The sequence below is a fragment of the Adiantum capillus-veneris genome, chromosome 29, assembly GCF_014529385.1.
Source record: "Adiantum capillus-veneris isolate H3 chromosome 29, ASM1452938v2, whole genome shotgun sequence".
Taxonomy (NCBI): Eukaryota; Viridiplantae; Streptophyta; class Polypodiopsida; order Polypodiales; family Pteridaceae; genus Adiantum; species Adiantum capillus-veneris.
The window spans coordinates 52,622,022-52,636,478 of NC_140959.1; the positions used below are offsets into that span (position 1 = coordinate 52,622,022).

General features: G+C 44.6%; 1 protein-coding gene across 2 annotated transcripts; it reads right to left on the reverse strand.

Moving 5' to 3' along the window:
* Positions 1-1,065: 1,065 nt before the first annotated feature.
* LOC147419192 (putative N-acetyltransferase HLS1) lies at positions 1,066-3,957 on the reverse strand. 2 transcript variants are annotated; one of them, XM_086505542.1, is made up of 4 exons: positions 3,701-3,957; positions 2,960-3,149; positions 2,562-2,746; positions 1,066-2,348 (listed from the first exon to the last, which is right to left on the reverse strand). In XM_086505542.1, exons 2-4 carry the CDS (start codon positions 3,137-3,139, stop codon positions 1,406-1,408), a joined length of 1,308 nt encoding a protein of 435 aa, XP_086361668.1. In that variant the 5' UTR covers positions 3,140-3,149; positions 3,701-3,957; the 3' UTR covers positions 1,066-1,405. The 2 variants fall into 2 exon arrangements, with proteins under 2 accessions (XP_086361668.1, XP_086361667.1); XM_086505541.1 differs by having other exon boundaries at positions 1,072-2,348; positions 2,960-3,152.
* Between the last annotated feature and the right edge of the window lie 10,500 nt (positions 3,958-14,457).

The window sequence follows — 14,457 nt, forward strand, 5'->3', positions numbered from 1 at the left end:
ATGGGGATAACTACCAAATATCACCCACTTACATGTTTTTTATGTTAAAAAAATTACCATCCATGTGATATTTGGTAGCAATCCCCATACTACTCCCTTCACTTAGGCTATGGTCACGTGAAGCTTAGTTATCAATTATTTGAACATATAAATAAGCCTCATTCTTGGTCACACGCTAAAGGGAGCATTAAATGAGTAACTATGACCACCCTTTGTAACTATACCAATTTCGGCATAGTTGTGAGGTTTAAGGCTTAATAGGGAGAATAAATGAACAATTAAGCCTTGCGTGGTCTTGCAACAAGCCTCGTTGTTCATTTAGTGCTCTGTATGGGCATAGTTGGCTTAGTTATCTATAACTGATACTTAAGCCTCCCGTGCCTATAGCTTTAGTAGTAAGGGGAGAGATAGAGACACACTTGAGAGAGAGAGAGAGAGAGAGAGAGAGAGAGAGAGACCCTAGTAAATCATGGAACTCTTGGTAGCAATTGTGGGCAGTTGATAAAGCTTGTCATTAAGTTCCACATGCCAAGACATTGCTTAATAGCTTCGAAAGAACTAAATTCACTACCTACATAGTGCAAGGAGGCATTAAAGAGGAGAAAGGGCTCCAAGGAAGGCTTTCTTTTTTCACCATCGACGTGCGTGGAAGGTAGTAGGGAGAAACTATACACATATCATGTATTTACAACTGTACATTGCTATACATTACACCCTAGAGGAGCAAATGTGGGAACCATCCCCCCAATAGGAGAGGAGAATACACCCAAGAGAACAAAACCCATGAACCTGGAATCCTCAACTTGGGGTTTACATTGCCAAGGTCTCACCAAGTGGGTTCATTTCTTGGGTGAGGAAGGCTTTTTAAAAAATGAAAGAAACACGAAGGTATCGATGCACATTCACCACCTCATCATATGGCCTTCGCAATCTTGTGACTCTTCATTTGCATGGGGCTTTTCATTTCCTACACTCATCCTTGACTTATAATAAAGTCTACACTTGTACACTTGGGATGTTTTGAAAAGATTTTTTATTTTTTATGCCACTAGGAGTGAGGCAAATGTTTTCAATTTATTTATTGTAAGTGGGTTTTTTTTATAAAAGAAACTCACAATATGTGAGTGTATAGAATAACCATCTGTAGTAAGTGTTGTCTTATGTAGGCCATTGACAATTTGTGGCATATAGATAGTTGACACTGTTGTTGCATAGAGGAAGATAATCTTTGTAGTTGAAGAGCTGTTAAATATAGCTTTCATATTCACAAATGAAGCACAAGCTGATTGATTTCATGATGTGCATTGCATGCCCATGCCATATCTCTGTCAGATAATAAAATGCCTCTTTGAATTGAAACCTCTAAGACATGAGCAAAAGATGTATTTACAATTAGAGAAGACCTTCAAAAATCTCTAGGATCCACAAAGAGAGAGGGAGGGGGAGGACTAGTAGACCATTCCCACTCCCCCATCTCATTACTAGCACAAGTAGCTGAAGGCGAAAGGCACTTGATACACCATAAATCTTCATCACATGAGAGGCTAGCCCAATGAGGAATGCTAGCTCTCAATGGATCACATGACCCCACTTCCACTGCGACAACAGCGCATGAATCTCTTTTGGCCAAGTTGTGAGCATGCCAACACAACTCCCTTACGAGCTCTGCCCCCCTCTCCCCATGAGAATGCACCCCATAAACTAATTGCAAACCAAAAGGCTTAAAGACATTAGGGGGTGTGGGAACGGTCCCCAATCTCTTGACCAATTTGCCAAAAAGGCGGGCGGTGGCCACGACTGTCCGAGTGTGAAAGGAAGCCCCTTTGACTTCTAGTTTGAAAATCTCATTGCATTTCCACACACTCAAAACAGCCCAAGAAGAGGAAGAGCTAGAGGAAGCCAAAGAGGCTAAGTTCTCATGCTCTTCTCCTATGGATCTCACCTGGTTTTTCTCTGCTTTTCCATGCTTTTTGTGTGCTTTTTTGCCTTGCTTTTCCTCATCCCTCCACATAGCAACCCATGTTCCTCTATGCAACTTGCTCTTCATTATGACATCCACATCTCTTGGGAAGAACTCCTTGTCTTTGAAGACATCTCTGTAAAGAGTCTCTGCTTTCTCTTTGCTCAACTCCACTATCTGCACTCTAGGGTGCATTCTCTTGCAACTGGCATACACTGGTTGCACCAAGATGGCGGGTGTCCGGAACTTGGAGTAGCCGAGCTTGCATGTAAACAAGTTCACCGATGCCTCGTTGTCCTTCTCTGTGGCAATGTATGTGTATTGTGCACCTTGCTCCTTACACCAAGCCTCCACCCGCTTCACTAGCTCAATCCCTATTCCAAGTCTCCTGAAACATCATACAAAGAAACAAAGAGCCCAACAATTGAGTGATTTATGGTCTAAATTCCTTGTATCTAAATCTCATTTTCTGATCAATCCTCAGGGGCAGAGCACCTCCTCGATTTCATGACCGTGCAACCACAGAAGATAGATAGATAGAGAGAGAGCAAGAGAGAGAGAGAGAGAGAGAGAGAGAGAGAGAGAGAGAGAGAGAGAGTACCTATACTGAGGCGCTACTCGCAGGCCCAGAATGTAGGCTATGGACGCGAAATCCCTCGCATTTCCCGTCTTCCCTTCTTGTGTCTCATCCTGTGAAGAGCAACAGTGCCCACACACAACTTCCTTAATCCCAGCTCTAATCATGCCAACTATCTCCATCTCAACGCCCGTGTGAACCTCTGCTATCTGCATTTCCCAGAGCAAGGATCAACCACAATGTGAATTATGCAGAGCAATATGCATCAAGCAAGGAAAACATGAATTAAGGACAATTAAGTGGCAATGTCTGTCTAAATCACGCATACTCAATGTGCACATCACTAGTAATCAAGAAAATGCGGCAAGAAAGATTGCTCCAAACCCAGAAGAGATAACTACATGATGGGAATGAGTATGTACCAGCATTGCATATGCGGGGAAATTCCGGACTCGGCAAAGGGGGTCGCCGAGGAGGTCTGTGAAGAGAGAGATGGACCCACTGGGTCCGGCCTCACAAATCTTCTCCACTTCATCCACTCTTTGAGCATCGCGCCGCTCGTCATAGTCTCGTATGGAGAAGCTCAAGGATGCCATAGCCATAGTAAGCTGCCTTCTACAAAAAAATGCACATACACACTCTATCCCTTCAATGGCAAGAAGAATTAAACACTAAGCTAGCTGAAATGCATTGCTCAACAGCTCTTTAAAAAAGCATAGCACAGATCAGCTTTAGTTAAATAGAGCCCTCCATTATATAAAAATGAATAAGAGGCTTCTGTAAATTGAAAAGGCCCAGCTGCCATCTAGCTGTCTGTGCTTCAAAAGGAAGCTCAAAAGCGCCATCTTGCCAAACGCGAGCGCTCACTCACATCTACATGCTTGCAGCCTTCTCTAGCTCAATGTTTGCCTTTATGCCTACTCACCCTTGTTAATCAAATGAGAGAGAGAGAGAGAGAGAGACTTTGATTATGGATTGCTCTGCGTGTGTTTGTGTGATCGTGTGCGCCAACAAGAGTTTTATAAACGCCAGTGGAAGAGCGGCGCCTACACACACATACATGCACACACAAAGAGAGACTGTGGGTGCTGCCTTATATATATTGTCGATGTGTGCAAGCATAATATTTAGAAGAGGAGGAGGAGGAGGAGGCGAGTGAGTACTTTGGAGATGTTGGCGTAAAGGCGTCCTTGTGCTTCGTTCCCCGCCTGCAAGCGCGTTGCTTCCTAGAAGAGAGAACAGGATTTTGTGGAGATTCTGTGCTCGCAAGACCGCTCTGGCTCTCCCTCTCTCTCTCTCTCTCTCTCGTCTGCTAGTGTCTCTCTCTCTCACACACACACATACAACAGTCAAGCCTCATCAGCAGAAAGCTTCCTCCCCATTGTCCCAACACACTAGGCTAGAGCGTGCGCATGAGACATGGGTTGGACTTCTTTGCATCATGCGCCTCTTTATAAAACCCAAGAATGCTTCTCTCTCTCTCTCTCTCTCTCTCTCTCTCTCTTGCTTTCTATCTTCTCTCGAGAGTGAAAATGCATCTCTCTCTCTCTCTCTCTCTCTCTCTCTCTCTCTCTCTCTCTCTCTCTCTCTCTCTAGGGTTTAGTTTAAGGGTGGGTTCAGACGAGGGCGCCGGCAGCCCACTTCGAATCCTTGTGCCTCACCCTCCTAGTTCACAAGACACGGCACCACCCCAGTCTCCTGCAGTGAATCAGTTGGGCGAGCGATAGGCTATGGCTGGGTTCAGACTGAACCGGCGGAAGAAACAAGCCTTCCTAAATGTGCCGCCGCTTAGTGTTAACAGTGTGGAGGAGGAAAAGTGAAAAAGTGAAGGGGGTTGAGAGAGGCCATCAACTCTTCCCGGGGGGGGGGGGGGGGGGGGGGTCGGAAGAAAAATGGAGGGCCCGACGGAAGAGTGTCTCAACTCAAGCCAATCAAATTTTGCCATGGAGGATCGACGCCCCTTTGCATTTTTCTTCCGCCACTTGGTCTGAACCCACCCTATGACGGGCTTTGTCGTAGCAAAACCTGTATCTCCGTCATTCTCGCTGAAAAGGTGAGCGAAAGTCCTCAGTCCTCAGTCCGAGGGAAGTGTCACCCATTTTCCTGGTGGGGCCGGAGAACTCTCCCTTCGCTTCATCCAATGCTCATGTGCCACCTAGCGAAGACGCCCCTGTTCGTTGTTGTGTTGCCGCCCCGTCTGAACCCAACCTAAGGTGCGGAGTTCAAACTGTTGCCACAAGTCTCTTGCGATGCGCACATGAAGCGGGGTTCTTTCATTTTTCAATCCAAAAAATGCTAAGCCCCATATGTTATTGTAATTGTTTTTTGATTTGAGCATACGAATCCTCGGGGCTGCAAAGAAATCGTTCGTTTTGAATGCATGCATACGTCAACCAGCTTGCGAGCGATCGAGCTTGCTTGTACACAAAAGGCCATTCGTTTGTTGACGTTCACAAAGATGGAACGACCGAGCATATTAGCTCCATGTGTGCACTATATCTATCCTCTTGACTAGGGTGGACTCTAACACCTTGATTGAGGCCGATCGCTTTTCATTCTATGAGGTGTAGGGTATGGGGGCCATATTAACAACCTTTAACAAGGCGCTAGTCACGTTTTGTCTGTGGTGGTCAATTCCAAGCATGAAGGGGCGTAATTGATAGTGGCAAGAAAGACCTGCTTGCATGAAGGTCAATTCCGAGCATGAAGGGGCGTAATTGATAGTGGCAAGATTGGAGTGGTCTTTTATTTTGAGATGTTTGGAGGCCATGGGGTTTGGTAATCGACTAATACTTGATGTGAAAACTTTGTTTGGGAATTCTCGTGCCAGAGTGGCATTGAATGGACACTTGTCTGAAGTGTTTGACCTGTCTCACTCAGTCCGACAAGGTTGCCCTATTGCTCCCCTCTTTTGTTGTAGCCGTTGACAGTCTCAATAGGTATCTGGTTCACCGCCTGAGGCATCAGTACTATGGCATTCAACTTGAATGGTTTTAACTTCAACCAATCCGTGGTTGACAGCCAAGGTCGCGTTATAAACACCAAGGTCAAGGACAGGATGAGGAGAGGTCTTATAAAGGGAATCTCTCTCCCTAACTCTGAGAAGTCCCAGTGTCTCTCTCAGTTTGCAGATGACACAAACGCCATGTTAGCTAGCGAATCATGAACCCTCCATCAAAGAGTTTTGGCTAGCGATGGACTTGTTTTTCCTTGCCTCTGGTTCAAAAGTAAATCACTCCAAGACAGGGGTCTTCTCCTATTCCCCCCTCCCTGAGTGGCTTATCAAGATAGTATGTAAGATAGTATGTAAGACCATTCAGGAAGGCCATATTTTCAGACTTCTAAGTATCCCTATGGGTTTTGGGGTTTCTTTAAAAGCTCGATGGGATTGGGCATGTGACTTGTTCAGAAGCAAACTCAATAGGTGGATTGGATTTCAACACTCGCTGGCGGGACGAGTGTTGGTGATAAACCACTTTCTAAATGCGTATGTATTATTCTTTTTTGGTTGTTGGAGACCGGCAGATTATCATTTAGACACAATTGCCAAAACCTGTAGAAACTTCCTTTGGGCAGGTGATCCTTTCAGTTATAAAGCAGGGAAGGTATCTTGGGAAATCTGCACCCTACCCAAGAGCAAGGGAGGCCTCGGCATCGTCAACTTGAAGACCCTGGCTGACAAGATGGTTGTTAAACTCATAATTTTTGTGCTCCAATCACCAGATGAGGAGTGGTCACTCCTTCTGTTCAGGAACTCGAAGAAATTCAAGCTATCTGACAATAGAAGCTGGAGCAACCTCCCCCTACCCACTATCTAATAGTCTTCTAGAGAGCTTAATTCTTATTGGTTAAGTGTTTTTAAATTAATTAAACTAGATTTACTCTAGCCTAATTCTCATTGGTCCACCTCCAAGGCCATCCAATAGGAATTGGGTACACCTTGTGGGCATCTGGGCTAGGGAGCTGACATGTGTCCCTCATTCCCTTTGTGTAAAGGGAGCTTGTGTGTGTGTGTGACTGAGTTTCTCTCTCATCCCCTACTTGCAAGGCTCGCCCCCTCCTATGTAGGGATCCACAAAGACTTTTTGTGACACACACTAAGCATCCAATTTTTCTAGTGTTTGGCCTTTGGACACAACCTTTGAATTTTGGAACCTTAGCATTTTGGAAGTCTTAATGGGCTGAACCTTAGGGTCTTTTAAGCCCATTGTTGCACATTGCTCTTTTACAGATGCTCCCCCCTTTGGATCCCTATTTTCCCTCCTTTAGATCCCTACTACGTGGCCGGTCTGCTAGCTTAACCAATATTCTAGCTTTATCTCCCCTAGCACTTCCCCATATTAAATGATCAGTTTAACATGAGAAAATCATTTAGGAGAATTAAATATTGATTATTATGACATGCTTGATGGTCAGCTGCCTTCCTTATCTACCATGGATAAGATGCTCACTAGGCACCAGTGGGAGAGAAGCAAAGCCATCAATCTACGCCATCTCGAAAGTCAAATTCAAGAAGGAACTTGTTCCTTACTCAGCTGCAAAATCAAATCGACTCTCTCCCCCAGGTTGCACAATGAGCTTTACCCTGTATTCTAGCCTGCTTTTGTAGGCCGCTTCTTGATTTGAGGAGCTTTGCCCTCTTAGATGAGTTATTGTTTTTTGTTATCCCGAGGATGGCTTGGATACCTCTTGATGTAATTCTTGATCTTTCTTAATAGAATTTCCCTGCGTTTAAAAAAAAAAAAACCTGCCTGCAGCATAAGCCTCGACGCAATTGGCAGTTTACATATGTAGATCCGGTGCAAACATTCTTGTCACGTGTAACAAAAAAAGGGTGAGTAGCGCAATTGTCCGGGCCCATTTCTAAAACTTTGCTGTCTGCACGAATCGAGCATGGATCCGACGATCATGACTTGATTTCAACTGGGCTAATCGTCAAACAGTCCGCGTCGAGCTGCCCAAGATGCTCACATGGACCCGCTCTTTGTGTTCACAAGCCGAAGCTTGTTGGAAAACTTTGGGTGATAGAAAATTGGAAGACACATCAGTGTTATTAGACACGAGCATGAGTTGTACGCCTGCGAAACTTCGGGTAATAGGAAATTGGAAGACATATCATTGTTATTAGACATGACTACAACAACATGTTGCTCTTGATAGCGGATAGCGGCTGTGAAATGTTACACTAGTGGAGTATAAGCTTACTTAAACTATGGGTCGTCACTTTATTGGCACCCTTGCTCTAGAGAGGAGTCAAGGCAATCACTCTATGCTCCTCTCATTCACTTGTTGCCACTTTTCACACAATACCAACACCCGAGTGCATAGGAAATGTGGGTGAGGGTCAGGCCCCACAATTGTAGCCAATCGTAGCAAGGACATAGACTAAAATTGTTTTCCTTCGAGAGGGTCGAGCTTACAAATGAAAGATGATGGGCGTAGAAAGAACATACCCTCTCTTTGGGGAGTGTTTAACTTTAGTTCTAACGCTCTAGGCCAAAGAGTGTAAGTGCATTTCAGCGAAAAAACATACCCTCTCTTGCTACAAATGGATTGTTGCTAGGCTAGATATCGTTGCCTGTCCAATAAATTTGGTTCTCCATATCCAATTGCCTAAGATTCCTTTCACTATGAAGGAAAATATTTTGTAAACAAACTCCTCATTACAGTTTTAGAAGGTAAACTCTTTGAGGAGGGGATGCCTCAATTCTAAATCTACTTAACATAATATGGTGGAGGGGAGTCCCCTTTACACGTGGTGCAAGCTGCGAGATGAAGGTTAGATTCCAAAAGAGGGAGAGAGAAAGAGAGAGAGACCGCCGAAGGCAACCGACCGTACTAGTTATTTCAATGACATGGGTATCAAAGGATAGAATCAACAATGCCAAATCTACTTGTATACCAATAGTCAATAACATTATTATAGGTGTTAGTCCATTGACCAATTGCATTGATTATGGACTCGCCAAGCTTCCTGAGGAATGAGACTCGGACACACCACCCAAACATAGAGGGAATGATGAAAATACATCTCAAGAGAAAATGATGAGAATACAAATACCCAAAGATGAGAATACTTTTCATCTTTGGGCATATGTAGTAGCATCCTTGCCACCACTAGCCTAACCACTCGTGAATAAGTGAGCACCTCCCTTATGCATGTATTGGCTTCTATTAGTTTAACTCAAAAAGTGAGTTCAAAAGGCGAGAGATATTCCACTTTAGGCAAAACGTAACTACTATATTGAAAAGATAATTTTACAAGGAGTCAAGTCTTTGACATCATTTTTGAGGAGGAAAATTCTCAAAGGTTGCCTCTCTAAACAGGCTTAGTAGACTTACGTGGAAAAAAATCATGTACTCCCAACTCACAACAGTAAGTGGAGATATTAATTCGACGTTAGGATGATCACAGATGCCATGGCCTGGAGGGAGCAATAATCATGTATATGTCTATTAAGAGGTGATTAAAATCTATAAGCATTATCATGAGTCATTTGTATAATTGTAAGTGTGGTTGAACCTAGATTTCTTAAGGCTTAAAGGGTACACTGCATGAATCATTATGTGTACAAGTCTCTGTTGGAACTTGGAACCCTAGCCCCCTCAAGGCACATGTAGTGCTTGATGGAAATTGTATTCTTTTTGAGTTAATATGAATTCTCTTAACTCACAATTGTGAGTATGGAAAAAAAAAACCTAAAGGGTACAACAAAGCCATCCGTAGGTAGTACCAACGTCTTCATTAGATGGAATCTAAAGAGATCCTTTGAATTGGACCTTGATAAAGAGTTACCTCTTTTTGCTTTAATAAGTATAAATAACTCACAATTGTGAGAACTGCAAATTAAAATAAAAGTTAAAAAAGGAGAGGTAAAAGTCTCAAAGAAACATAGCATGATTAATGAATCAAAACACAACATAGACATGTCACATTACTTGCACTTTGGCAATTTACCACATATGGTTATAAATATCCAACTGGATCATAATGGAATGCTAGCTAGCACCTACATAGGTATGTAGTCCAATCATGATAAACCTTTCTTACACACATGATCTAGTGGAATTTTGGCATTGTCTCCTATTTAATGTTTAACTCTTACAAACATCGTGACACACGTCATCTCTCTCTCTCTCTCTCTCTCTCTCTCTCTCTCTCTCTGAAAGTGTGAGCCCGTGGCCTCTAATGCTGTTCTAGAAGCGTGCTGGTGGAGAATACATTGTAATAAGGTTAAGATGTAAGGTTGGACGGAGCACCTCTGATGTATATTTTCTTGGATAACATTGTGCAAAGGATATGTCAGGGCTCTTTGTAACTTTCTGATTTTTATGCAATTCAAGGTGAGCTGAGCACTTTAAAAAAAAAGAAAACAAAGCTCTTCAAAATATGAATCTCTAGAAAAATCATCACTTTAAGAAAACCATGATGAACAAGTACACTTTTAATGAAAATTTACAACTTGTGGTGCAGTCAATGTTTTGTTGCATGCAATGAAATATGGAATTTTTCTCAATCTATAAAAATTAGTCTATATCATATCCTCTTCTGGTGAAGTGAGAGGAAAACCTATAATGAAATCTATAGATCACTCTTCCCCCTGAACAAACAATGGGGGAAGCAATTGTTGGGGTATAGGCGCCTGTGCCTTGCCCGGCCGCCCAGAGTCTGGGCGCCCACTGACTTGTATACCTTATACATAGCATAAGTGTATAGGGGGTTGCTCACTCTTTGAGTCTCCCCATCCACATCGTGTGTGTCTCCTTCTCTCTCTCTCTCACTCTCCGTCTGTGGTGCTCCTCGATCCCCTTCAATTGGTATCAGAGCTATGGTGACCGCGGAGAGCACGACGGCTTTGAGAGCTTCGAGGCGATAGCTCGCTCGCTCTCGACGGTGAAGTTCGATCGCGGAGTTTCACGGAGAACGATTTTAGCTTGAGGAGCATTGTCTTTGGAGCTTAGGATCTTGGTGTGGTCAAGCTTGGTCGAGGAGGCGGTTGCAGCTTCCTTGGTGAGAGGAGCTTTTGAGCTCAGTGGAGCTCGTTAGAGAAGTGCTCGACGGAGGAGAGCTTGACATTCGAGTGCTTGGATGCTGTTGTGGCAGAGCTCTTGTGTTGGAGCTTGCATTGAGAGGACATTGCATCACGCAGAGTGGAGCAGGAGCAGGTTCAAGACTGTGTGCAGCTCGTTTTTGCCATTTTCGGGCTCTAAAACGCAGTTTTTTGCGTAGCTCCGTCATACAGAGTCAGATCTACATGATCCAGGAGTTTAGGTCAGGGTTTTGGCACGCTCCGGACGTGATGGTAATGTTTATTTGCTGAAATTATGCTTTGAATTACAGCAGGTACAGCAGCAGGTTTATTTGTGCACTTTCGGGTCCCAAAAACACTGTTTTTGGTATATCTCACACACACGGAGTATTTTCTGCAGCAACCAGCAAATTCATAGGTGTACACAGGTTTTTGGATATGCATTTGTCCAGAGAGCCACTCATGCGAGAGTGAGCTATGTTGCCATGGTCTTGGCGGTTTATGTATGCCATATATGGATTTGTGTATTTGTTTGTGGCTGAGATTATTTGAGATTTGGCTCAATTTATAGAAGAAACTCTGTTGGATTTTATCCAGGTTCTCGCCATAGCTTCTACGTATCCGTAGGTTGCTCTTTGACAGTTTAGTGGTTGAGTTTACTCCCACTTTGACAGGTGATTTTCAGTCATCATTTGGTTGGAGTTTGGATTCAGTTGTGTATGCCCTTGTGTGCCGTATTTCGCATTGCGCATAGCGCCAGATCTTGCAAGGTTTTGCAAAATGTTGCTATAGTTATCTGGCAGACATTTGCTCATCGATTGAAAGGTATTTTGGCAGCAATCATCACTCACATGTATGTCATTTGAGGTGCCGTTGAGTGGTACTCCGGCAAGAGCGGGTATGCTCATATGTATGACTTTGTGAGGTGATTCTGGTCGAGTTTATTCCCGGATTGGCCATTGTGGCATATATTATTGTCTCTTTGAGGTTTACTGTTGAGATTTTGCTCCAGTTACAAAGGAGACTCTGCCAAAATTTTGTCAGATATTTATGCGCGATTGAGTCATATTGACTTGTGATTTTGTGCAAGGTTTTGCACAGTTATTGGTGCAACTTTGCATCAGATTTTACAGCCATATTTGCAGACTTTTGTTGATGCGATTCGAGCCAGTTTAGGGCTGATTTGGTTGACATTGCGGGAGCTCTATTTTGGAGTGTGTCTCACAGGTTTTACATTGTGTTTCTGGCCATATTGGTAGACAGTTTCCAGGTGTTGTTGGTGAGGTGGTTTTGCTATCTAGCTTGCTACTTGTGCTCATGGCAGAGACAGGTGATCGATCAGATTGTGACCTCTCACAGATGCGCATGTTTGATGGGTCAGACTTTCGGCATGGAGAGAGTGTATGCTTGACGCATTGACACATCGAGGGTTGCATCGACCATTGAGTGGTGATGCAGGTAGACCTTCAAACATGTCTGACGATCAGTGGCAGGAGCTAGAGGAGATGGCACTATCTACGCTCTCTTTGCACCTTGTGGAATCTGTATATGCTCTTGTTATGTATGAGACTACTTCGAGAGCACTTTGGCGCAGATTACATGATATGTATGATAGATCTGAGTCATCACGGACTCGTGTGAGACATGTACATTCACGAGCACGCCGATAGGTGACATGTTGGTATTGTGGTCATTCTGGACACGTTAGACGACGTTGTTTTCGTCGTATGCGACATCGTAGGAGACATGGCAGTCTCAGAGATGTATGTAGTGATGCCATGGACTCAGTTGCTTTGACAGTTGAGGCACATGTAGTGTCGGAGTATACTAGTGACGGGGATGTCACTTTTACCTCGAGCTATGCACGAGATGCTATACATGTGGATAGTGCACTCCCTTCGCAGTGGTTGCTAGACGCAGATGCTATGTTTCATGTCACGCCACATCGTGCATGATTTTGTAGCTATTCTAGCGGGATGCTAGACGCAGATGCTATGTTTCATGTCACGCCACATCGTGCATGATTTTGTAGCTATTCTAGCGGGATGCTTGGCAGTGTACGTTTGACCGATGGATCGGTGCATGCGATAGCAGGTGCAGGAGATGTGAGACTGTCATTACCGAGTGGTGCATCTTACTTGTTACGACATGTGCGCTATGTACCAGATTTGACAGTGAGTTTGATCTCGATTGGTCAGCTTAGAGATTGTGGATGTGAGATTTCGCTACGAGAGTGAGATTTTGTGATGCATTTGGGTTCGCTAGTGATTGCGAGAGGTGCCAAGAGTGGTACAGGTTACCCATTGCATGTGGATCACGCGAGAGACGGTGTTGTCTCTGTGATCACACAGCCAGGTAGAGAGTGAGAGAGCAGGCGAGTCTCTTTTGCTTGTGGGTTGCAGGATGCTTTGCATGGAGTGCAGAGTAGTGAGCTCGTTGTGCACACAGTTGGGGCACGACTTGAGCACTCACACAGAGAGGTGACAGAGTCAGACATGCATGCTTTGCTAGTGACTGAGCAAAGCAGAGAGTCAGTTGTGCGAGATACTTCTATGCAGGATAGACAGGTAGAGCGGTCTTGCTCTAGTGAGTCACGATAGGAGGACGTTGTGCAAGAGTCTATGTATACGGAGTTAGAGCATGAGAGCTCTAGTGAGTCACAGCAGATTGAGTGGTCATGTTTGCAGTGGATGATTGCAGAGGAGGCTAAGATGTCAGCGATTATGCAGTCATTCCTTTCTATGTTCGACAGTGAGCATGGGGATATAGTTGTGCAGGATATGTCTTCCAGTAGACACCTAGAGCAGCTGGTGTGCTATGAGATTGCACGACAGGTTGATGCGTCTTTTGCGGACAGTCAGGAGATGCATGTGGCTGACACGCCTCGTCAGTCAGAGATGCCTATTGCTAGGGATATATATGCTGATGCATGCTCTGTAGAGCTAGCAGGGCCCGCTAGCATTGCATCGGCATTCGGTGGTCTCATGTATGAGATGCTGATCTTGAGACCAGATATCGCAGCTGCAGTGGGAGCATTTGCAGTTGGGGTTGTCAGTCGTTTGTTGACTGATGATGGCATAGTGCACGAGGGAGATATGCAGGTATTGCGTACATACTTGCAGTACGTGTGTGGTACGTCTGGTGGTGTATGGACTTACACGGGAGCAGGACAGCCGGATGCACACGATCACAGCCAGCCAGTGGGCATCGGTTGAGAGCGGTTTTCTCTCACCTTTTGTAGTCTTTAGACTAGGTTCCCTTGCTTAAAGGCACAGTCGCCTTTAAGTGGGAGGTTGTTGGGGTATAAGCGCCTGTTCCTTGCCCGGCCGCCCAGAGTCTGGGTGCCCACTGACTTGTATACCTTATACATAGCATAAGTGTATAGGGGGCTGCTCACTCTTTGAGTCTCCCCACCCACATCGTGTGTGTCTCCTTCTCTCTCTCTCTCACTCTCCGTCTGTGGTGCTCCCCGATCCCCTTCAGCAATGGCCAGCGGCAAGATGGGTGACAAATGTTGAGAACATCTGGGCGCTTAGGATGAAGGTCTTTATTTGGAAAGTGCTATGGGGGACCTTGCCGACTAGGGTGAAGGTTCTAGCGAGAGGTATTGGGCCAGATAGATGCCCACAATGCAAATCTGCAAGTGAGAACCTCCCTCACCCGTTCAAGGACTGTCTGGGGATATGTGGCATGGCAGGAAAGATTCGCAAGTGGACTCAAAAGACATGGAATATTGGGTGTTGGAATTAGGGTTGCAGAGAAACGCACACAGCTTGGAGAAGACGAAGGAAGCTCAAGGCACACAATAGAGAGTGTGTTACTTAGTGTGCAATGGAAAGATTGATAGCCTTAGAGTGATGGGCGTATATATAATGCTCGGGGAAAAAAAC